General features: G+C 38.1%; 3 protein-coding genes and 1 long non-coding RNA gene across 5 annotated transcripts in view; 2 read left to right on the forward strand and 2 right to left on the reverse strand.

Annotated features, from left to right (window-relative positions):
- Positions 1-2,325: 2,325 nt before the first annotated feature.
- Positions 2,326-7,900, reverse strand: plekhj1 (pleckstrin homology domain containing J1). The gene is made up of 6 exons (XM_086095534.1): positions 7,550-7,900; positions 7,370-7,437; positions 7,220-7,286; positions 5,069-5,159; positions 3,848-3,911; positions 2,326-3,713 (listed from the first exon to the last, which is right to left on the reverse strand). Exons 1-6 carry the CDS (start codon positions 7,641-7,643, stop codon positions 3,621-3,623), a joined length of 477 nt encoding a protein of 158 aa, XP_085951660.1. The 5' UTR covers positions 7,644-7,900; the 3' UTR covers positions 2,326-3,620.
- A 479-nt stretch (positions 7,901-8,379) lies between these two features.
- sf3a2 (splicing factor 3a, subunit 2) lies at positions 8,380-11,337 on the forward strand. The gene is made up of 8 exons (XM_086080983.1): positions 8,380-8,492; positions 9,077-9,376; positions 9,454-9,500; positions 9,579-9,688; positions 10,520-10,569; positions 10,639-10,779; positions 10,852-10,920; positions 10,998-11,337. Exons 2-8 carry the CDS (start codon positions 9,179-9,181, stop codon positions 11,250-11,252), a joined length of 870 nt encoding a protein of 289 aa, XP_085937109.1. The 5' UTR covers positions 8,380-8,492; positions 9,077-9,178; the 3' UTR covers positions 11,253-11,337.
- Positions 11,338-11,640: 303 nt separating this feature from the next.
- Positions 11,641-22,054, reverse strand: LOC147180293 (uncharacterized). Of its 2 annotated transcripts, XM_086082288.1 has the most exons (8): positions 21,937-22,054; positions 18,336-18,433; positions 16,897-16,997; positions 14,224-14,252; positions 14,076-14,151; positions 13,850-13,984; positions 13,662-13,759; positions 11,651-12,229 (listed from the first exon to the last, which is right to left on the reverse strand). In XM_086082288.1, the coding sequence occupies exons 3-8, from the start codon at positions 16,988-16,990 to the stop codon at positions 11,900-11,902; spliced, it is 762 nt and encodes a 253-aa protein (XP_085938414.1). In that variant the 5' UTR covers positions 16,991-16,997; positions 18,336-18,433; positions 21,937-22,054; the 3' UTR covers positions 11,651-11,899. The 2 variants fall into 2 exon arrangements, with proteins under 2 accessions (XP_085938425.1, XP_085938414.1); XM_086082299.1 differs by lacking the exons at positions 18,336-18,433; positions 21,937-22,054 and having other exon boundaries at positions 11,641-12,229; positions 14,224-14,316.
- LOC147180294 (uncharacterized) overlaps positions 11,938-24,048 on the forward strand; it is a 56,718-nt gene continuing 44,607 nt past the window's right edge. Inside the window, exon 1 of the long non-coding RNA XR_015095782.1 lies at positions 11,938-12,217. This is a non-coding gene — a long non-coding RNA (uncharacterized LOC147180294). The remainder of the gene's footprint in view (positions 12,218-24,048) is intronic.

Below are 24,048 nucleotides of genomic sequence, written 5' to 3' on the forward strand. Positions count from 1 at the left end.
TCCCCCCTAGGTTTTCATACTCTTAACAAAAGTGGGAAAAATGTTAAACTAATAGAAATAGTTAAAATACATTTTTGACGTATATAGCCGTCAATGGCAGTGAATGAGTTCATGTCTTGAACTCTTTTCATTTTTAATCCTTTTAAATGTAATTTCATTTACGTGAATTACATTGAGTTGTCTTGTGTATAAAATGCGCCGTATAAAGCTGCCCTTGCTATTAACGCTCCCACTTTACATCACAATTATAGAAACCATCAATAAACGGGCCCTCCCAAGTCAAACTGGAAATCTCACCGACTAAAACACGCACGTACACAAACAGACCCATTGCTAATATGTTTTCACCTTCATAAAGCAAAACGGCTACTTCTGAAGACCCTGGGATGGTACATAGAAGCTGAAATCTGATTAGAAAAAAAGAAAAGAAAAGAACCTTACTCGAAGTTGTGCAGCGACGATAAATGAAGTAAATGACTGTTGGGAATAAATTTATTCGATTTCATAAGTATTGCCTTATCAGATCATGAATGAGCTCTTAAAAAAAAAAAAAAAAAAAAAAAAAAAAGATCATTAACTCTTTGACTGCCATAAACGTTATAAAACGTTTAGCATAAACCTAGGGAAGGGCGCCGAGGACGTTAAAAGACGTCCCCTATGTTTTTTTTTTTTTTTTCAAAAACGGGTGCAGGAAAGCCTTGGGCAGCTGTGCTGAAAGAATCAGGCTGATCTGATTAGTCAAAGACTCGTTTTGGCCCCTAGAGGGCAGCGATGACTCTCTTTGCACAAGGTTGGATGGGCCGCCCACCGTGGGCGTCAGTAGAAGACGTGAGGCGGAGCTAGAGTGTTGAGGAGACAATGGCTGATCCAAGCCACAATGGCTAGACCAAGCAACCGGTTACAAGCAGCTCACGCTTGAGCATTTTTTTCAAAGACGGAAAGCATCAATCAATACTAAAAAGCGCATTGATGTCAACGATGATGATGACAACGAGCTCTACGCCAAAGTTGGAAGCTTTGGCCTGTTACTATCACGTAGTAAGCCTCACCGGCTACGCGCGGCTAGCGCGGCTAGCGCTGCTAAGGCCGGAAAACGCGCACAATAGCCGGCCGGGTACTTCTGCACAAGCGGACATTCGATCGGGCGATGGAGAGTTGGCATCGACCAATGCAGATTGATGTCAACGATGAAGATGACAACGAGCTCTACGCCAAAGTTGGAAGCTTTGGCGTGACTGTTATGAACAAGTAGTAAGCCTCATCGGCAAAGCGCGGCTAGCGCTGCTAAGGCCGGAAAACGCGGAGCTGCACAAGCGGACATTCGATCGGACAATGAAGAGTACCCCGAGTCCAATGCATATTCATCGGAGGAGCGGGTACAGTCTGATCACGGAGAAGACACTGTTTCTGGACTACGATGCCACCATGAATGGAGTGGATAAAATGGATCAGAATATCTCCGACCAACCCGGTATAGCAACTGAAGGACACGGGGAAGCGAGACGTAACACCACCGTAACGTAACCGTAGCATGATCCTGATATTAGACGTGATGACACACTGCAGTGTATACTTGCTATTCCCCGGAAAAAAACGGCCTGCAAGAAAGTGGCACACGCGAAGAGGCAATCTGTTGTGCAAATGCTGTTACGTCTCTTTGCACGCAGGAGAGTGTTACAAAAAGAAAAACTGTCGTTGAAACATCCACATATTTGTAAATAGCACCACAGTTGCACACATTTGTAAATAGTTTGCCAAATTGTTGTCAAATTGTTACACTGTTGAATGTAAATAAACGTATTTTGCTATCAAAAAACACTTTTTCATTCTTGGTGGTAGTGTTTTATAGAAGTAAAGCACTATTTAGGTGTTTGTGGCATCATTCATGGACAAAAAGAAGTGTCAAATTCACTAGAATGCATGAAATAATATCGTTTCACTAAAAGCTTGATTTCTCCGTATTTTGGTCCAACACGGGCGAAATTGGGTCAAACTAACCATTTTCTATTGTTGATTACTAAAGAACGGAATAAGGTAGAAACAAACTCTTTTTTTCTGATGAAAGATGAAAGTCCAATCTTTCATTTGGTAGTACGTGTGTTTCCATAGTCCAAACAGAACATTTTCTGTGGACCTTGAAAATCAGTCAAAATGCTTAAATCGGCTGGCACTGGCGGCATCCCTTTTCTGAAAACGTCTGGCAGTCAAAGAGTTAATGAGTGTCACTAAAGTCACTTAAAAATTAAGCATGAACTTATTTAAAAATGTTTTTAATAAAAATAAAAATAAATCATCAGTAGAAGTGAAAGGAAGTCCACGAATATGTTCAAAATAAAAGACCCTTTATGAACTCTCCTTATAAAACAGATGCGTGCTTGTAAATAAACATTTTGCAGCAGACAGAAGCGTGTACTTGTAATGCGGGTCCGAGCTGTAACGACATACGAGAGGAAGAGGAAGGCTTGCAACTGAGGATGGTCCGACTTAACCAAAGAAATGGAAAACGAAAGTGCAACAGAAAACACAACGTTAATTCAAGTACATTTGTCAAAGCGTTAAAAAAATAAACCCTCAAGACCAAGTTTTGTACTACGTGCAAAAGTATGTCTTCTGACAAACCAAGCTTAGACGAGCAAACCATTTAAGATTTTTTTTCTCTCCCAAGCAAAAACAAAAAAAATAAAAAAAATATATTCATATATATATTTACTGTACATATTTGTGGCTCAACTCAGCAGTTTAAATTTCAACAGTAAGTCTGGCCTTAAGTCATTCCTCTTAACTCATTTAATGCCAATGACGGCTATAAACGTCAAAAATTAATTTCAACTATTTCTATTAGTTTAACTTGTTTCCCCCCACTTTTAACAAGAATATGAAAACCTAGAATTTTTTATTGTACATTTAGAACAGATAAGAAATTTGTGATTAATCGTGAGTTAACAAGTGAAGTCATGAGATTAATTACGATTAAAGATTTTAACCGCCTGACGCCACAAATTTCTAATATTTTCTTTCCTTTTTTTTTTTTAGTTAATTCACTGCCGTTGACGGCTATAAACGTCAAAAATTAATTTGAACTATTTCTATTAGTTTATTTCCCCCCCCACTTTTGTTAACAAGAGTATGAAAACCTAGAATTTATTTTATTGTACATTTAGAACAGATATAAAATTTGTGATGAATCTTGAGTTAACTCGTGAAGTCACGCGATTAATTACAATTTAAAAAACAAATAACCGCCTCTTGACCCTCATTTTTAACAATCTTTTTTTTAAATGAATTTATGGCAGTGAATGAGTTCAATGTTACATTTGTAATCTATTGATCCCAATTGTCGTGATTAAATCTCCCAGTAACAAATCAAAAATGGCCTCAAAGACTGACAAAAATCGCATGATCTAAAATGACAGTAGGAGAAAACTTGTGATGACAAAAGAGCCCCAAATCAGACATGATTTCAAAAGGCAAGCCACACACTGTTGAAGTCCCGTGACCAGTTGTCAAAAAAAAACAAGAAAACTCCGGAGTGCTTACAGCAATTGTCATTGTTTGTCACTCCAGCGCGGTGCGAATATCGGAGTGGGCAAGAAGAAGTGAAAAGAAAACGCTGATCTGCTCTACATGGAGGAGGCGTCTGTGGGAGAATGCTGCAGGCCGTTTGTGACTTGAAAACGAGCTTCATCCGATATGCCGTACTGCTCCAGTGGATCCTGCGGACACGGACGGCAAAGTGAAGCTCGGGTTCGAGGAAGTGCGACAGCATGTCAAATTTGGTGACATTCTGTGAACTGCACCACATTTGCAGGTAAACGGTTGATAGCGCGGATACGGAAAATGAAATTACTTTTCCCGTGAGTCTGTGGATCTCAGTTCTGTAGAAGATGAGGTTCCGTCTCATGAATTCGTAGCTGCAAGAGAGAAGAGATTAGGGCTTTTTTTTTTTCGCAGCAAAAATTATTTGACGGAATAATCGATTTGAAAAAGACAGTCCGAGTCCCCACTCATTGGTGTCAACAGAATTTCAGGTTTTATATGAATTAAACATCCAAGATGACTGGTGCTGTCACTGTCAAATATTTTTTGAATCGATTAATCGACCGATTATTCAATCGATTAATCGGATTCATTTTAATTTTGCATTAAAGTGCCATACAAAAGCATTTTTCTCTGATTACTGTGTATTAACCAATGATTGTTTATTTCGTACTTCAAGTATTCATATAGTGATTAAAAAAAAGGGGGCTTGACATTGTTTTCCAAAGTAAAAACAGATGTTTTTGCGAATGTCTTATTTTGAATAAACACAAAAGATAAGCGGTATTCTTTCATGAAGGACTACAGAAAAGTGAACAATTACTGTTGATATGCTGAAATCAGAGGTTTTTGACAATTTGAAATAAAAAAATGGCCACAAACGATTACTCGATTATTGTTGATTATCGTGTAGTTTTCGGTTGAGGATACAGAGACCGCACTAATCCATTATTTAAACAACTAAAAACTTCAAAATGTAATGGATTGATGGAGTTTAACCGCCTTAAAATAATGTATAAAGCCCATCATGAAATTTTACAAGTCAATATACAAATCTTTTTTTTTTTTTTTTAAAGTAAAGAGTACAAATTAAGAGGAACAGACATTTTTTCCAAACCTAAATATAGAACAAAACAAATAGAATGATGTATTTCAACTCAAGGTGTCCGTTTTTCTCAGTCTATCTGTATTTTATTTTTTTATGTATAAAAGCGCAATTACTGGAAAAATATATTGCGCACAAGGACATGCTGTTGAATTATTTTATAGAATTATTACATTGAAAGCAACTTGACCGCTCGCAGTCATTCATTTTGTGTTGATTTTTTTGTTGTTGTGTTGATCAAGTTTTTACTTCTCTCTGTCCCCTTTCATTTCTTAAAAGTGTATTTTTTTCCTAAATCAAAATAGTTGTCAATTAATTTGCAATTAAATTGTTTACTTGCCGATTAATCGATTAATTTTGACAGCTCGAAAGATGACCCTATATTAAACCAGCCACTCATTATGTGTCCAGGGGAAACACCCTCACCTTGCCCTGATGATGGAGTCGATCCACTTCTCACACTGCTCCTCAGAGTCACACTCAAAAAGGTATTTCCTCTCTGCTTCTTCTAGAAATGCTGCAAACCAAAAACGGAATCTGACATGGATGTTTTTTATGTTTTTTTTACAGTACACAGTAAAGTATGTTTTGAGAGTTAGGTTTTTTTTTCTTTTTTTCCGGAGTTAAAGAGTAAGAACAGGTGCTCTATCTGCAGATATTTTGCATGGTCGGTCGGCTGCAATGTAATAATTTGCCCATCAATCGATGACATCATTGATCCGAGCTGCAAAATAAGACATTACAGCAAACACGCTCTCGTTCACTCCAGGGACGTTCTGTATTGTTGATAATCCAAGGTTTGTCAGCATATACAGACAGATTGTTTTTTATCCAATATTTGAAAATAATTGTCTTTTCTTTTTTTGGGAGGGGGTGTTGGCCCCCATTTTTTATGTACTGAATGTTTATCAGTATTTTTGGGAGAATGTTTAGTGTTTAATTGTTATTATTTGTCCTGAATTGTGTCTATTCGTGGGCTGGGCCGGTCGAAGTCAACAGTACAGTAAATGCGCAAGTTCTTGAAATAAATCGGATAAATTGGTCCATCTTCTCATCAGATCGGTGATCTTTCTTTTTGTGTGTTTATTTTAGTTTTTTTTTTTTTATAAACGCTGATCAGTGGTCGGCTCCAAAATCCTGATCCTGTAAAGCATAGTTTTAAACGACAACAGTGTGTTTTAAATGTCTTCATGTGTTTAAAGTAGTGCTGTCAATTAGGGGTGGGAATCTTTGAATGTGTCGCGATTCGATTCGATTCCGATTTTTGGGTCTGCGATTCGATACATAATCGATTTTTGCTTCAATCTATAGATGTTCAAGGAATTGTAATGATCTACTCCAGTCTGACTCGCTAATGCTAATTAGCACGCTACTCGCGGCACTTTTATCACTCAAAAGAACGTCTCCACACTGCAAAAAAAAAAAACACTTTTATTGGAATAACTTGATCGTGACTTTTTCCTTCTACTCTCTAATGTGGCTACAACTTAACAGTGTATTAGACTGCGTGGAACCACACTGTCCCTAAGTGGCCAAATCGGGTATAACATGAACAGCGCTCCTAATAAAAGGCACACACAGACTAAGGCAAGACAGTATAAAGTAATTTAAATAAAATCGATTTTGGGACATTTAAAATAGATTCTGAAGCGTACTAAATGAGAATCGCGATTCTTATGAGAATCGATTTTTGGGCACACCCCTAGTGTCAATCTTAAAGCGTTAATTGAATAATTAATCACAAAAAATTATCGCATTAATCATGAATTAATGCAGATTAATCGCACTATTAATTTTGACCATGGATTATGCTTGAGCGTGACAGCGGATGGCTACGTTTAAGGTAGCGCAGGTTGTGTTTGAGCAATAAACATAATTTCATGCATTTAAAGTAAAGCATTTAATGAATGTTTGCGTATCACATTTGTTCATGTCTGTCAAAATATCAGAGTCATTTTATTCCATTTTAAATTATGCACGTAATTAACTGATTAGAAAAAGAGGAGGATGAGCATGTGCAGTGGATCAAAAAATGTTGAAGACGTCCTCATAACATTAAATGTCAAAAGAGTTAACACATAATTTTTCAAGTTTTTCGGGACTTTTTTTTTTGTTGATAAAAAAGGCGTTTTTTATTAAGCAATTAATCGTGATTAATCAAAATTCTGAGATGTGATTAATCTGATTTTTTTTTTTTATCATTTGACAGTGTTTGGTGTTCCTTAAGAATTTTCTTCTGGTGGAATGACAGCGTGATGTGCACATCTGCCTCACAGTTCTGAGGTTGCAGGTTCGAATCCGGGCTCTAGCCCTTCTCTCCCCATGCATTCCAAAAACACATTTCTTAGGTGAATCGAAGGCTATATTTCTCTTTTGGTGTGAAAGTGAGTGCGATGCCGGCCTATTATGCCCTGCGATGAGCAGGCGACCATTCCAGGGTGTACACCCTGACTCTCGCCCAAAGTCGGCTGGGATACGTGTCAGTTCATCAACGACCCTAAAAAAGGATACACTGGCAAACACGACATTGCAATAAGTCAAGCAGACATTAAAATGTCAAAAAAAACTGCCACTCACCGATGGAGAAGGTCAAGCTGTCCTCCTTCTCCACCCGGCACTGCTCCAACAGCAGAGCACCAGCAGGCTAACAAAGAAATATGAGTCATTTGAAACAGGTCATGAATGGAATATTGAAATGAAAATTGTAGTAAGTGTAATTACACTCACTTCTTCCTCATCAGTCTTAAAATAGAAGAGGAAGTTGACAACGAGTTTCACTAGCCTCTTCTTCATAACTGGAACAAAAAAAAAAAGGAACCAAGGTGACACTCGCATACCGGAAGCTGTCACGTGGCTAGCGCTGCTAGGCTAAACGAGTCCGAGCAAATAAACAGCCGATGAGATTACCGTCTCCTTTCTTAGGTCCTCGCATCCCCAGCTCGGCGACCATTTCTGAAGTCTGTCGGCTTAAATGCACCATCTCCTTCTCGTTGAAACGCATGACTGGCAGCAAAAGTTGGCACGACCGCTGGACACACTACACACGGCCATTTCCCATCATGCATGAAATTGAAATCACAACGACGTTTGCGAATCAACGTCGTCGGAAACACTGTCCGGCTGTTGTTAAACAAGTTTCTCCATCCCGAGATGCTGTTTGCTCGATGTGACGGAGAGTAGTTTGTTCAAATACAAATACAAAAGCAAAAGTGTGTTCTCCTTCGAAACGCACACAACAGGACCACTCCTCTCGGCTCGTTGTACGGAAATCGCAAAGTGTCAAACTAGGCGAAAGTTCTTTCACTAAATGCACACATCTACAGAATAATATTATTTTAAAGTCTTGATAAGTCTAATAATGTTAAAATATATTTTAATAACGAAAAAGTCAGATTTGTTGAAAATACATATCACAGAGCCATATAAATAATAAAAAAGCAAGGTCCACTGAAAATGAAAACATTAACCAACTTATTTGGATCGATGATTATAGATTTTTTTCCCGTCGTGTCAGGCTATATGTAGTATTTAAAATTGAAGCTCTCTTATTTTATTCGAATAATTGAAAGGGCCATAACCATGCTCTACGCCAATTGGTGTAATTTATTTCTGCGTTCCAACAGAATTTTACTGGAGGAGAATGTTTTATTATTAGCTACAAAGTGTATTTCTAACAATTTTGCACGAACAAGTGACTGCCGATGACATGTACTTTATGCGCCTTCCGACCACTAGATGGCGCTGCCACGCAATTGAAGCAGGTGGGATCTGGTGACAAAGAAGAATAAACAACCTGCGCACGCGCACTGACTGCATTCACAGTTAGCGTGATCCTTGCGTTGTATTGTTGGTAAGTGTTGTATCTAAATAAACATTACAGACGTTTCGAAATGCTTGTTAATAGCGTATGTGAGTAGATTTTTAATGCATGTTATGGCAGTGCAGCACAGACCTTTTTGTTGTAATTTGATGGTCGTGTGAGAAACGGTTTGTTACGATCGAGCTAACAATGTTACTTAGCATTAGCTTTGACACACTTCATTCAGGAGTCACTGGTTAAGTAACATAACTATCTCGAAAGCAAGTCTGCTTTTCGTTAATTGTTGGAACTTTCGAAACTCATACTAACCTAAATGTGGCATACCGTAAATCCCCGCCCATTAGCGTTTCGGTATTTGCGAAATCACTCAGTTCTTGAACCTATCCGCCATTATTTGCTGATATTATATCAGCAGTAACTGTTTGGGATCATAGTGTGTGGTATATTTACCGTTATATCTATTAATATAGGCAATTATAATCATTAGGTTCGGGGGAGAGGTGGGGGGGGGGTTCTCTTTAACATTTACAATAGCCTTAAAAACACGTGTTTTATAAGCAGACTTCAAATCCGCTTATAAAATTCAAACTTTAACTACATATTTCTCCTGCTAGGTATCCAGAACAAAGACAAACGGCGTAGCTGTCCAGTGTTTTGATCGACTGGGCGTACGCCTGCGAGCATCTTGGTGTTTCGGTCAATCACTTAGCAAAAAAATGGATTTCCAACATCGAGCTGGAGGGAAGACAGGAAGTGGAGGGGTGGCGTCCTCCTCGGAGAGTAATCGGGACAGGCGGGAGCGGTTACGGCAGCTGGCTCTGGAAACCATTGACATCAATAAGGACCCCTACTTTATGAAGAATCATTTAGGATCATATGAGTGCAAACTTTGCCTGACGCTTCACAACAACGAGGTTGTAATTTGATGACGTACATGTGTATTCTTTGTGGCGCAAGTGTCGTATTAATTAAGTGTTCTTGGTCATTGTAGGGCAGCTACTTGGCCCACACACAAGGAAAGAAACATCAGACCAATCTGTAAGTACCACATCTTCTTATTTATTAACCCCGCTTTGTTTCCACGCAATTGAGACGTTCAGTTTTGTTTGCTTTCAGAGCACGGCGAGCTGCCAAAGAGGCCAAAGAAGCTCCCGCTCAGCCAGCTCCAGCAAAAGTCAAGGTCGAGGTCAAGAAGTTTGTGAAAATTGGTCGGCCCGGATACAAAGGTAGAGCACGCCGACGTTATTGCAAACGTTGAAATTTCATAATGAACTGAATTTGACCTTTGGTAAACTCTGAATGCACACATCAAACTGTTCAATGTTTAAGGGCTTTTGCTGGTCATGATCAAAGAACTGAACGGCATTTCCCGCCGACATCCACTGTACGCCTTTCTGTGACTCTTCCGGTCTCGCTATTGTAACGTGCCGGTGACACTAACATTTTTATGGGAGAACAGGAAGTTGTGCAAAAAGTACTCAAAATGTGCATTCAAAAGTTTAGAGAAGGTCAAATTAGGTTCATCTGTAAATGTTAAGAGTGTGTTTTGATTTCATCCTGAAATCAAATATCTGCCAACTTTTTGTGAGTGTGCATCGGGGATGTTTTAGATTTTTGGATTCATTACATTTGGTTTTTATTTTACTTTTTTTGTGGTTATATACAGTATATGGAGGATTTGTAGAGTACAAGAAACAAAAAAAGAAGCTCACTAAAAGTATTGTGTAATACAGTAAACTACAATTCCCAAATGACTGTTCGACCTTCCTCCTGTACGAACAATAGCAATATTGACATAAATCCACCCATCCATTTTTTCCGAATCGTTTAAATTGAACCCTGAAAGCTCATGTATGACAGGCAAGACAGAATAAAGGACATTTTTGTTATAATTATTAGTTTTTGTTTTCTTAAAAGCATTTTCGCTAGTTTTTTTTTTTTTACTGAAAAAGATTCTTTAAATTTTAGTTTTGTTGTTAGTTTTTGTTAACTATTATAACCTTGGCATGTATGTCATGTTTTTCCTCATGGCGGCGGATGTTTTCATGTCTTCTCAGTAACCAAACAGAGGGATCCCGAGTCTGGCCAGCAGTCTTTACTTTTCCAGGTCGGTGTGAATTGAAATCAAATGAAGCTGGACCAGAACTAAATATTATAATTTCTCCTACCTTTTTAGATTGACTATCCGGAAGTAGCGGAAGGTATCGGGCCCCGGCACCGTTTCATGTCTGCCTACGAACAGCGCATCGAGCCCCCGGACCGTCGTTGGCAGTACCTGTTGCTGGCTGCAGAACCTTATGAGACGATTGCTTTCAAGGCGAGACACTAGTTTTCTTTTCTTTCTCGTTGCCGTGTCAAGATGTTTTGCCATCACTTTGTCTCTTTTTAGGTGCCCAGTCGAGAAATCGACAAAGCCGAGAGCCGCTTCTGGACACACTGGAACCGAGAAACCAAACAGGTACCAGTTAGAAGACGAGGTTCTTTGATGAATGAGAAGGTGTGCGGTTTGAAATGTTTCATTCCTCCCTCCTTTAGTTCTTCCTTCAATTCCACTTCAAAATGGAAAAAGCTCTCCTACCAGCGACTGGTCCGCCGCCTCCCGCCAGTATGAAGCGTCCCCCGCCTCTTATGAGTGCGCCTCGCCCACAAAATGAGTCCATGCCCCCACCTCCAGGTGGGATGATCCTCCCCCCTGGTGCCCCCGGCACCCCTCAGATGTCCTCTCAGATGCCCATGCCTCCAATGCCGATGAGGCCGCCACCCCCCGAGGCCCTTGGAGTGGCTAATTGATCGTCTTCAACTTATACGTTTGAAAAACAGTTCATTTTTAAGATTTTGTAATTAAATATTCAAACTAATAAAAGTTTGGTCTATATGTCTTATCTTCCAAAAATATTGCACACAGCAACATATGTCAGGTATATTATTGGCGAAACGTGCACAATAAAGTTTCAAAACGTCATCATGTACGTGGTGAGGGGCAGGGACCATGAAGAACGGAATGGAAGCTTGCACTTCCAAATATGGGCATGCTGGCAACCGGTCGCTCCGCGTTGCCACGTGACTTTTTCGCATTGTGCAAAAGGGCTTAAGGAGGATTTTGCCTCAAAGAATGAAACAATTTTAAATGTTCTGAAGATTTTTTTTTTATAATGCTCATCGTGGCCACATCTGTGACTACAAACTCAGTTATGTCTAATTCGCATGTGCGCACTTTTTTTTTTTTTTTTAGCTCTTATGATGGATTCTAAACCACTGAGATGCATTTGCACTGTTGAGGATAAAATAGTGATCAACAAAAAGATTTAAGAATATAAGGAGCTGGTTGTTCTTTTATTTAAATTTCTTCTCTGTATTGACAGATGTGATGTAAATAGCAAGGTCATCTGGACTCATGCTAAAACTGCAAAAAAATTGTGTGAACCGAGCAAAACAAATCATCCTTTTTGAGTCTTTTTCTTATTTTCCTCCATCTTTGCTTTGGATGTCACCTCCTCGTTTCCCACCTTTTGCTCGTCTGCTTCGTCATGAGGAGCCTTCAACGTGTCCACTTTCTTGTCCTCTTGCTCTCGGACTTTTTTGGCCCTCCTGCTCTTTAAAGTCCCTTCGCTCTGCTTCATGAGTTTTTTGTCTGGCATGGGCTTGTTTCTGAGACCCCTCGAGCTGTGGGCTTTTGTTCCTCTCCGTTTTTCATCATCCTCATCTTCATCATCGTCATCAAGGTCCGGCAGCCACCAAAACAAAACTTCCCACAGGTTTGTCTCAGGCTAAAAACAAAGTGTGTTTTAATTTTAGATGGCACAAAACCATTAATGTGATATAAGAGCATTATGCTTTATTTATCCGATAACGTGATAAAAAAAAAAAGTAATAAAATAAAACACACCACAAATGTTGATTATTAATTGTGATGTTAGCACATCGCTACATTCTTGTTTTGCTACAGTCAACATTGGCTATAACAGTTTTGTTATGACCAACCGACCAACAAATGGGAAAAATGCTGACTTGACTGTGAGGCGAACTCCAAATCTGGCTGGTTATAGATAAATGTGCTTGTGCTTGCCACCATTTTGTGCCAAGGAAGTACAGTATGTTGAAGTGAGTTGAGAAATGTTTGTAGCGTGCTTTGCCGCCATCTTATGGCATCTCGGTGACAAAGCACTATGTTTAGGGCTGTAACCATTTATCTGAATATATGACTGGATAGCCGATAGGCGTATACTTTTGAAGCTGCGAGGCAGCCATATTGCACGTCCCAATAAAGGTTTCTCCGCATACTATTTTATACATTTACACTATCGAAATTGGAGAACATTTGAGCCATTTTTTTTTAACTTGTTAAAAAATAGTGACCACCCTGCCAGAACCCCCTCCCCCCCCGGCCCTATATTGTGCAGTTTAGTAGTCTGCTCGCGAGATGGGAGGAGCAAGATGGCCGCCCTGTCGCTTCAACGGCTTGCACGGACGTGTATGGGCTATCGGCTATCCAGTCATATATTGCAACTATTGATTATTTTTTAAATTGTTTATTCTATCGCTTATTTTGTCGGTTAACTGATGAATCAATAAATTCCATTCCTTTATTCGAAAAAAACAGAACATTTCAAATAGTCAGTGTAACTGTGGAAATGCACAAACGTTATGATTGAGTTATTAGTTTGGTGCTTTAATGGAGCATATTTACCGTAGAATATTTAATGCTGAGAAGCTGAAATTCAGAGGATTTAAAGTTAAAACTAAATTTAAAAAAGGTATCTAATTGCTTACTCTATTATCAAAAATAATTGTTGATAAATTGTTGCATCTCTAATTATGTTGAAGTGACTTGATTTGTGAGGCTTCATTTTGTGCTTCGCCGCCATCTTATGGCATCTGTAATCATTTGTTAGTAGGGGGAGTAAATGAATGGTTGATTTTCGCTTTCCCTGTTTACTGTATAGTTCCCGTTCATCGGCCAGCACTTCTGATTTTGAAGGCCCTGGGCAGATGAATGACATGGCAACATACAGAAGCAAAAATCTGATTGAAAAAAAAAAAAAGCTAGCATCCACACCCACTGGAAGTGTTGCAGGTCAGAGAAATGCTACCAGATGCAAAAAAAATACTGTTACCGCTTATTGTACTAGAATTCTAGCTTGAAAATATAGTTGAATGTTTTTAATATTCCGACAGTGTTCAGGCCAGATTTCATTTTACCTGCGGTGGTTTGCCTCCGTGTCGTAACGCGTTTGACTGCCTCACGGTCAACTCGACGTTTTCCTCCTCCTCGGCCGTCCCGCGACCACGCAGGGTTTCTGTCACATTGCCAAGACAGCGCTCGGTCACGGCTGGCACACGCCGCCCCGTCCTCGCGTTTCAACGTCAGCCGTTTTCTCTGTGCTCACCGTGAAGTCTGTGGAAGCCCGAGGTGAGGACCAGGATGGAAATGGCCACAAACAGACAGCGGTTGAGGGTGACGTTCTCCCACGGTGTTTCAATCTGACTCAGATTCTGCATGGACACGGCTTTTTGTTCAGGAACTGAGGGAGAAAAAAAAAAAAAAAGAAAGACCGATCAGTTGCTTTGGGTTGTTGTCAGGTCAACTTGAGAGGAAATACCATTGAAACGTACATTTCTTGGGAGAGGTCGCTTCCATAGGTAAAGTCTTTGGTTCTACTTTTGGGGGTTGAGGAACTGCAGACATTTCCTATACAGAAAACATGATGTCATATACAATGCGAAAGCAAAATATATCCATACTGTTTGTTTAGCTACTAACCTCTCTAAGTTTCCTGCTCGCATACATTTCTGCAACAATAAACACATTGAGATGAACTAAAAAGCAGGTCGGGTTCGCCCATTCAAGGCAATTCTGTCATTAGGTCATGAGACAGAAAAAAGACAATTGATGGGAGTACTCAAACATAATAATGGAAGGTGCTATTATTATTATAAAGGCATACAAATATTTACACATAAATCGATCATAAAATCAGAAGATAAAAACTATGAACATCAAAACTAGGATTTGTTGAACCCTATTGGGAGCTGATTGAAATACTTGGAAACCCGACCCCATTTCACCACATGATTTATCATTATTATTATTATTATTATTATTATCAGGGGGCAGGGGTTTGTTTTCATTTTACTGCCTGACTAAAACGTTTCTAATATCAAAAACCCATTTTCCCATAGGAAATCATGTAAATAGTTTTAAGTAGCAGTTAACTCATTCGCTGCCATTGACGGCTATAGACGTCAAAAATTCATTTGAACTATTTCTATGAGTTTAACATTTTTTCCACGCTTTTGTTGACAAGAGTATGAAAACCTAGTGTTTTTTTAAATATTGTATTAGAACAGATATAACATGTGCGATTAATCGTGAGTTAACTAGTGAAGTCATGCGATTAATTACGATTAAAAATAGTACTCGCCTGATGCCCCTAATTTTTAATACTATTTTCCTAAAAAAAAAGATTATTTAAAAAGAAAAAAAAAAAGATTATTAAAAAATTAGGCGTTTAAAATTTGTAAACGTAAATATTCGCATGACTTCACTAGTTAACTCACGATTAATCACACATTTTATATCTGTTCTAAATGTACAAAAAAAATCTAGGTTTTCAAAAAATGGAAAAAACTAAACTAATAGAAATAGTTCAAATGAATTTTTGACGTCTATTGCTGTCAATGGCAGTGAATGAGTTAATATACGGACTATTTTTTAAATAGCATTTTAACATTGTTAGTTAACCACTGTGTAGTAAAACTAAACCAAAAGTAAAATTACACAACATTTACAGTATTATATATTAGCGATAGGCGTATACCGATAAAGTACAAGCTATTGGTATCGGACCGATACTAGAGATTTAACGATACCCAAACATCACGATACGATATAATCACAATATTGTGGGGAGGTTGGCGATACAAAAAAAATTCACAATGTTGTAAAAAAGCAGCTCATGCTAAAAAAACACATTCATCTGACGATTAGAGTGGATTTTAAACAGAGAAGGGCCAAAACATGCCTTGTGAAAATTTAACTGCCCATAAAAAAACTAGCCACCAGAAGGTGCTATATCTGCACAAATGGAAATCAACCTGAATTTTGGAACAGATGTGCTGCTTTTAATATCACAATATCACAATATTCCCATTATCGTTACACCCTTAACCGATACCCGGCCTTATTTCAAGGTACTCGCGATGCCCTCTTGTGGCCGTTTTACGATCAGGAACGAGTATTGAGAATTATTATTTCATTCATTTTTAAAAGAAAAAATAATAATAAAGCAATAGTCAAATTCAAAGTAAAAGAAATGAAAGGGGACAGAAAGAAGTACAACTTGGTTGGTCTGCCCCTGGCCAACTCAAAGAAAAGCAAACAAAACAAACAACACAAAATACGCGCGCAAATTTACGGAAAAATGTCAGGAGTTAAGTATTCATTCTGGTATCAGGCTAAAAAAAGTGGTAATGAACATCTGTAATTTTGAGTAGTAGTTATTGTACCGACAATATTTTTAGCTAGCATTTTAACACGATTAGTTAACCACTATGTCATATAACAAAACCTAAAGTAAAACCACACAACATTTACAGCAATACACCGATATTTAAAGTAGTATTTTCAAATGATTAGTCATTAAGTTCGCTTGTTTTAATGCTCCTATTGCACTCAGCAGCCATACATGAGTTCCATTTGTGGTTGTAAGGTTATTATTATACTTCTTCTTTGCAGTCACCCTTTGTGATGGTATTGTAATAAATACATAAATACATAAATACATAAATACATAAATAAATAAATAAATAAATAAATAAATAAATAGATAAATAAATAAATAAATAAATAGCAAAACACTTGTGGGTGGAGTTAATGGCTTATTAAGCTGATTATTTTTTATTATTATTTATTATAGTGATGATGAGTTGAATTAAATTCTTTATTTTTTAAACGTTTGAGCCACTTTGTTTTTCAATTCCAAAATGTCACCGATTCTCTGGGGGAAACGATTCAATTCCGCTTTACATTTCAACTCCCAATGACCAAATATGGCGCATACGGAGGCTACAAGCAAGGTTTTGATCCTTTGGGGATCACGGCCATCTACAAAAATAGTATTTGGTAATCTCGTCCAAAAAAAGCCTTGCGACTAAAAAGACATGTACTGTTTTTTTTGGGGGGGGTGGGGGGGGGGGCTCTGTCGCACATATGTTCTGTGGGATTTAAGATAATTATTCCTGTCGGAATCGAGGAATGATTCACGCGTCAAGCATCTCTGCGCGACAGCTCAGGCACGTTATCACCGCGTTTGCGCGGGGCAAGGGATCATGTTCCCGTGGATTGCACAGGTATATATAGTTTTGCCCGCCATCGTATATTTACAGTCGACATCATTTATTGCACGTCATCACAGATTGCGCGCGTCGTCACCACCTGGTCGTCGGACTTGTCGCACCGGCTTCCGCGGGAGAAGATCTTCTCTCGGTGGGCCTAACTCCTCTTCAAATGTCTCATAGCTTTCTTCCATGTCGTTCCTGAGACAAAATTGACAACTCGTAAAAGGTGGTTCGAAAGGCCTGCGAACATGTCACCTTGTGCATTGTGGACATTTCTTTGAGAGGGATAGCTGTTCAGTGATGTCAGTGATTTTCCATTCGGAGTCTAAACATTAACGAGAGGTGGTAAAAGTTCTCATGACGCCTGAAAAATATATATTTTTTTAAAACAGGGATACAGGGGTGACGAACCTCTTTTTTTTTTTCAAGGCCGATACCGATTATTAGTAGTCAAGGAGTTTGATAACCGATATTTGGAGCCAATATTCAAAACAAAACTAACTCCAACTATTAATAATCATTTGTTATTGTTGAAATGTTTTTAAGCATGTGTTTATTGAACAACTTCTCAGATTTGCAAAATTTTATTTTTTTATTTTTTTTGTTATTAAATCTTAGACAATGGAAATCTTTGTTTTAAAATTCTAACAAAAAGTTGAGGGAATTCCTGCAGGGTCATTAGTGCGTTAAAAAGTTATATCAACACTTTAAACAAGTATAAATGGCTCCCTTTTGTTTTCTGTAGCATGAAGTTTTCCCACACTCTAAAATAACCCAACTTTGGGTAGAAAATGGACCGATCCTCTACTTGGGTCTATTTGGCCCAACCTTGAGTCTTTTAGTTTAAAACAACTCGTAAAAATTGGTCAGATCTTTGCATTGGGTCAAAAAATCGGGTCATTTTGTATAAAGCAACTCACAAAATTGGGTCAAATTGAGCCATAAAGTGAATTGGTCCATTTTTTATCCATAATTGGGTTACTTTTGACCATACTGTTTTTAGAGTGCAAATTTCAAAATATCTAAAATATTTTTTTTCACTTATCTTGGTTTTAATTTCAAACAAAAATAGAAGGTTCAGAGTGTTGCCAGGGTCAGCAGCATCTCCTACAAAGTTAAGTGAAAGTTGAAATAAAGAGTTCCCTGAAGTTAATTAACAGGATTTGCCATCAGATTTAAAAACAAAACAAAAAGCCGACGCTGATATTTGTCAAAATGCAGAATATCGGCACTGAGAATCGACCCAGCCAGTCCATCCCTCATCAAAATGCCCCCAAAAGGCTGCCAGTGAATGTTCAATTCACGCATCGAAAGTAAAACTCTCACGACCTTCACGTTTACATTAAAATGCTGCGAGGCTCTCGTGACATTTCATGCCACTGAGTTAATGTCCTCCCGCCGCTATAAATAGATGTGAGGAAAAATCCCGACACAGCGTCCAATGGATGCAACGCGGCGCAAAAAGAAAAAAAGCTGATCGTATCATACAAAAGTTAAAGGCGTGACCTTTGACCCGCGGCGAAGCGAAGAACCTACCTGACTCGACATTTGGGGGGACCTGAGGTCGCGTCAAGGGACCGTTGTCGCAGACTTGCAGTTCCTCTGCAGCGGTTGGCGGCACAATGCGAACAGCGCTGACGGCCACAAACAGGTGCAGGAGAATAGAGAGAGAGAAAGAGAGAGAGAGAGAGAGAGAGAGAGAAACAAAAAAGAAAAAGTCGGAGGCGTTGACTGAGGCCGCGTTGACATCGGCATGCGCTGTCGGGCCGACAAATCACGGGAAACGAAGGCCACGGGGCGGCAAAGTTTGGTCGGACCAAGTCACAACACATCCGTCCATTGATTTTCTAGAGCGCGTGTCCTTTGCAATTGCGCTTACGATACCATCAGTGGTGCAACGCAAGAAAGTACAAAAAGGGTGATATTATAGCGAAGTCGATTTTTTTTTATCTGTAAGCTACTTCAGGTATAAGTACTTTTGACACTTATTCACTATATTTACAACACGCACCTGTACTTTATACTTAGTTTGTCAAAAATAGTCTTGTTGCTTTTCTTAAACCTTTGTAAATGACAATTTAATTTATTTATTTTTTTGTTAGCCATTTCACAATGTTAACAAAGCTATGGGAACACATTGTTTTGCAAGCATATAAAGTAACATTATGTTTAAAAATATGAATATTTAATTATTAAAATAAAATACATTAATTTAATTTCATTAATTTAATTTAATAATTTAATTAATTTAAAAATAAGTTATAAAATTAAGTACAACTACTTTTTAAAAATAATAATATTTTCTAATGCATTGACTTAAGTAAATGACTTGGAACTAACAATAACATGATATTTTAAAATATAGTTATTAAATGATAAAATAAATTAATTTACCTTCATTTAATTATTATTATTTTTTTAATTATTAAATTAAATACAACTTTTTAAAAATAATATACAATAACATTATGTATATTTTATAATACATTGATCTAAGTAAATTACTTTATATTTTTAAAATATGAATATTCAATTATTAAAATAAAATGAATTAATTTAATGTAATTTAATTAATTTGATGATTGTATTTATAAAAAAAATAAAAATAAATTAAATACAACTACTTTTTAAAAATGACATACAATAAAATTATCTATTTTCTAATACATTGACTTAAGTAAAGGACTTGGAACTAACAATAACATTATATTTTTTTTATATAATTATGAAATGATAAAATTAATTAATTTGCCTTCTTTTAATGAATTTAATAATTTAATAAAAAAAATATTCAAAAATTAATATATTAAATTACACTTTTTGACATGAATAACATTATATAAAATAAATATAATTTAATAATTGTATTTATTTAAAATTTTAATTATTAAATTAAATACAACTACTTTTTTAAAATAACATACAATAACGTTATATACTGTATGTTTTCTAATACATTGACTTAAGTAAAAGACTTGGAACTAACAAAAACATATTTTTAAAATATAATTATTAAATTATAAAATAAATTAATTAATTTAATTAAATTTTATAATTTAATTTAATTTATTTAAAAATTCATATATTAAATTCCACTTTTTAACATGAATAACATTATATATATTTCTTAATACACTGGCTATACGTAAAGGATTTAAAACTAATTTACTTTGACTTTAATCTTGTTTCCGTTTCAATACAAACCCTCCGCCACCGCTGCCTGTGATCGATGTTTTTGGAATGCAGCTCAAACCCACAACCTGCTAAAAACACTGACGACTATCGTGCCGCACACACAATGCATGTGCAAGGTAAACAAGCATGCACTTCTGTTATTCACCAACAGAGTGCGCTATTGTACTTTGAGGATCAGGTTCGAACTAGGCAGAAATACAGCATTTAGTGCAGAGATTGGCAACATTACTTCCATTAGTTATTTTACGTCCCTATAAATCGGTTATTTAGTGCGCAATAACAAACCTATTATTTCCATTACAACAGCATACGAGCCTTTAAATATTAGAGGAACGGTTTTCTCGTCATCCTTCACTCTCATATACACTAGATTGATCAGGACCCCCCCCCCCCACACACACACACACACAGGTTTGTTTTACTATCTTTATGGGGCCAACTCATTGACATAATGCATTTCTTAGCCCCTCCCCCTAACCCCAAACATAAAAAATGATTGCCTACCCCTATTCCTTACCCTAAACTCAATCATAACCCAATTCAAGCCTAAACTCTAAAACCAAGTCTTGACCCTCAAAAAGACGTTTAAACTTGTGGGGCCCAGCAAAATGGCCCCACATGGACGGGTGGGCCCCACAACTCTGTGAAATCCCGAAATGGTGGCCCCACTATGTAACAAAAAACAAGAGCACACACACACACACACATACACACACGCGCGCATGCATCATTTAGTGTTATTTTGCCGTGACTGTGCAACTGGCCACTTAGTTGACGTGGCGTTGCGATGCTAACCGGCCGCTAAGTGGTCTCGGCGAGACGGCTTGCACGTTGCGAGCGCGCAGTGGCCTGAATGTGCACATTTGTGCTATTCATAACCGCTTGTAAATGTCTACAAGCATTCACGGCAAAATAACGTTCACGGGAGATTTGCCGGTGACGGCAAAATCATCACGCAAACTAACGCTACAACATAATGTCTGTAGTAACGTTATGCTACTTTTTATCACGGTTCAACTTTTTGGCACTTTTCCACATATTCAAATAGTTCTCAAATGTGTAAAAGACATGTCTGTCTGACTCAAATCGGTACGGTCGTACCACACTGCTTCTGCTCAGCCATGGCCGAGTCGTTTCCATTCATAACGTTAGCATTGGCTACCGCAGCCGAAATCACAGCCCCTTCGAGGGAGAAAGGTATGGCCGAGGTGTGGCCCAGTGCAGCTATTTACATAAAAGGGACACACACTTAAAACAGGCTGTTTTGAATGGATTCAAAGTAAATTTTGACATGTCACAGACATGTATTTTACACATTTGAGAACTATTTTAGCATGTGGAAAAGTTGAATAATATGGGAGCTTTAATGTTGCTGCTGTGAGACCCCTCCCCTTTAGAGCAGCAACGGCTGTGTAACATAAAAAGAGAGGGCTCAGGAGAGTGTGCCTCAGTGCGGGTAGGAGATTGTAATCTGTGCACATCTCTGTCCGTTCTCCTTGCGACTAAAAATAATCTAAGAATCTAATCTAACGTTATTGTATGTTATTTAAAAAAAGTAGTTGTATTTAATTTAATAATAACATTTTTAAATAAATACAATTATTAAATTATATTTATTTTATCTAATGTTATTCATGTCAAAAAGTGTAATTTAATATATAAATGTTTTAATATTTTTTTAATTAAATTATTCAATTCATTAAACGAAGGCAAATTAATTTATTTTATCATTTCATAATTATATTTAAAAAATATAACGTTATTGTTAGTTCCAAGTCCTTTACTTAAGTCAATGTATTAGAAAATATATAATTTTATTGTATGTTATTTTTAAAAAGTAGTTGTATTTAATTTAATAATTTAATTTTTTATAAATACAATTATCAAATTAATTAAATTCCACACAAAAGACAGTTTCAATGTATCCTCACAAGTGTCTTACCGTTTTGGCCGTTCGTCCACACGGAGCTTGAAAGCGATCACTTTTGAAAGCGGGCTCCAGAGTGGAAAGATTTGAAAACGCGGCGCGTACGCGTCCGTCTCCTCCAGTGATGACGTAACGGTCGCAGCTCGATGGCGACGCGTCGTCGCACATTGATGACGTACGCGGCAATTCTCGCGTGACTGTGCGCGAACCGTCAGTCTGTCAACAACAATGGCGGATAGCCGCGTCGTAGTTGTTTTGCGCAACCTCCTTAGCTTGCTTATGCATTTGCAGCAAAATATTTAGCTTCTTTATTCCCACGTTGTACTTGAACCACCCGCCATTGTCGCGTCTCCTGTGTTCGTCTTTTTCATGTTGTTTCGATACATGCAAAGCCATATTTGTTCTGCAGATTGCAATAAAGTTCGTCTTCTTGGCTGATTCTTCTTCTACGCTTTCCGTTAACTCCCTGTGACTGCGCTACAGCGCCACTCCAGTCTTGGCATATACATTACAGCCGTTAAACGTCTTCAGCGTCTTCTTTTGGACACACGCAAGTCTTGAAATGCTTCTGTGCGGACGAGATTTGTTTACCTCAATGAATTAATTGCTTTACAATGTTGCCTAAATGACTTTGTGACACCGATGCTATTCGTTAGCATTACCCAACGGCATTTTGAATCATTTTTAGTTAATGGACTTTACTAAACCAAACAATGTGGTTGTTTTAAATACATGTCATTGAATTCATAGTTGCTCCCTCACCATGGCCAGGTTATTGCAGTGGTTCTGTAATTTACCCTAAGATTATACTCTGCTTCTGTACAATAATATGCAATAATTACATCTCTCATTTGCTCCCGAAAACATATAAATATGTTCTATTTTAAATAAGTGTCCCAAAGATGCATGTATATGTTTTTTTTATGTTATTTTGTTTTTTAAAGCTAGAGCAAATAATTGAAGAAATAGTAGTTATTACACAAACGGCCAGCAGGTGGCATCAGAGCATAGGAAATGAACCAGGACCATGTTGAAAAACCCCATCAATGACTCAGAATTCTAAATAGGTTTGTGAATAATGATGAAACTTAGCTATATTCTAATGCTAACTGCTGCAAAACGGAAACAGATTTTCCTGAAAAAAGAGACTCTAATCTTTCTTTTTGTAGCTTCCATTTTTTTATAGCAATAGAACATCTGTGGGCCTTGCAAAATCAGTCCAAATCCAGTAAAACAGCTGGGAGCGAAGGGGGTTGCTTCAGTGAAAACGGCTGCTTTAAGTGAATGAATGAACGAACGCGTCACAGCTTCTGTCACCATCCGTAATGCTGCAGGTCCAGCAAATGCGAACGCACGCACAAGCGAGTGACGACCACGCCAGCTGCAAATCGGAGGAGATCCGAAAGACAGCGAAACCCGAGCGGTCCGGTCACGTTTGCTTGGCCAGCCCTTTGCCAAAGCGCCTAACTACGTCCGCCCATGCGTGTTATCGAAAAATCAATGACTCATTCTGTTCCCGCAGCTCATAATGAATTAGCGAAACCGCTAATGACTTTCTGATAACGCTTTCATTTATACCGGGTGGAAGCAGGAAACAAAATGGCGCCTCGTTAAAACGAATCATTTTGAGGGAGGAACTTTGCATTGGCGGCAGCAAAAAAGTGTCTCCATCCTCGCATCTGCATCGGCGTCTTCGAAAAATCTCTTGATTTGGAGACTGGCAGTCGGTCCTGTTGGTTGCTTTGCACCCATTACCCCCCCCCCCCCCCGCTTGCCCTCCCCCGCTTGTGCTGTTTGTGCGCTCGCAGCCTTTCCGCCACCGCCCGCTTGGCGACTGATTGACGATAATTACAGCAATTTTGCCGGCGCTTTCACAGCTTGGCCTTTGTGGGAGCACTTAGAGACGGAGAAGGCGCCAAGTTGAAGCTCACGCTGGCGGTGCCGACCCACTGAAAATGTCACTCGGTGCTATTGAAACATCTGAAAAGTGTACCACATTTTTTTTTGCTTTTTAAAATTATCCATCAAATATTTTTTTCTTTTTTTCCTTTCCCTTCAGGGGTTCGGGAGTGGCTGCTGGTTTTGGGTGGACAATTTGGTCACGGATGAGCTTATGTGTTTTGGATC

Source organism: Leptonotus elevatus, chromosome 1 (genome assembly GCF_054856555.1).
Source record: "Leptonotus elevatus isolate MCC_2025b chromosome 1, RoL_Lele_1.0, whole genome shotgun sequence".
NCBI classification, from domain to species: domain Eukaryota; kingdom Metazoa; phylum Chordata; class Actinopteri; order Syngnathiformes; family Syngnathidae; genus Leptonotus; species Leptonotus elevatus.

Bases quoted from the DNA above. Each gene is read 5' to 3' on its own strand.
- plekhj1 (XM_086095534.1), bottom strand. From the start codon at position 7,643: ATGCGTTTCAACGAGAAGGAGATGGTGCATTTAAGCCGACAGACTTCA. The intron at 7,438-7,549 runs GTAATCTCATCG...TTTTTGTTCCAG, and splicing joins AGGACCTAAGAAAGGAGACG to TTATGAAGAAGAGGCTAGTG. The intron at 3,912-5,068 runs GTGAGGGTGTTT...TCTCTCTTGCAG, and splicing joins GACTCCATCATCAGGGCAAG to CTACGAATTCATGAGACGGA.
- sf3a2 (XM_086080983.1), top strand. From the start codon at position 9,179: ATGGATTTCCAACATCGAGCTGGAGGGAAGACAGGAAGTGGAGGGGTG. The intron at 9,377-9,453 runs GTTGTAATTTGA...TGGTCATTGTAG, and splicing joins TGACGCTTCACAACAACGAG to GGCAGCTACTTGGCCCACAC. The intron at 9,689-10,519 runs GTAGAGCACGCC...ATGTCTTCTCAG, and splicing joins TGGTCGGCCCGGATACAAAG to TAACCAAACAGAGGGATCCC.
- LOC147180293 (XM_086082288.1), bottom strand. From the start codon at position 16,990: ATGGAAGAAAGCTATGAGACATTTGAAGAGGAGTTAGGCCCACCGAGA. The intron at 13,985-14,075 runs GTACGTTTCAAT...TTTCTCCCTCAG, and splicing joins AGCGACCTCTCCCAAGAAAT to TTCCTGAACAAAAAGCCGTG. The intron at 13,760-13,849 runs GTGAGCACAGAG...GCAATGTGACAG, and splicing joins GGGCTTCCACAGACTTCACG to AAACCCTGCGTGGTCGCGGG.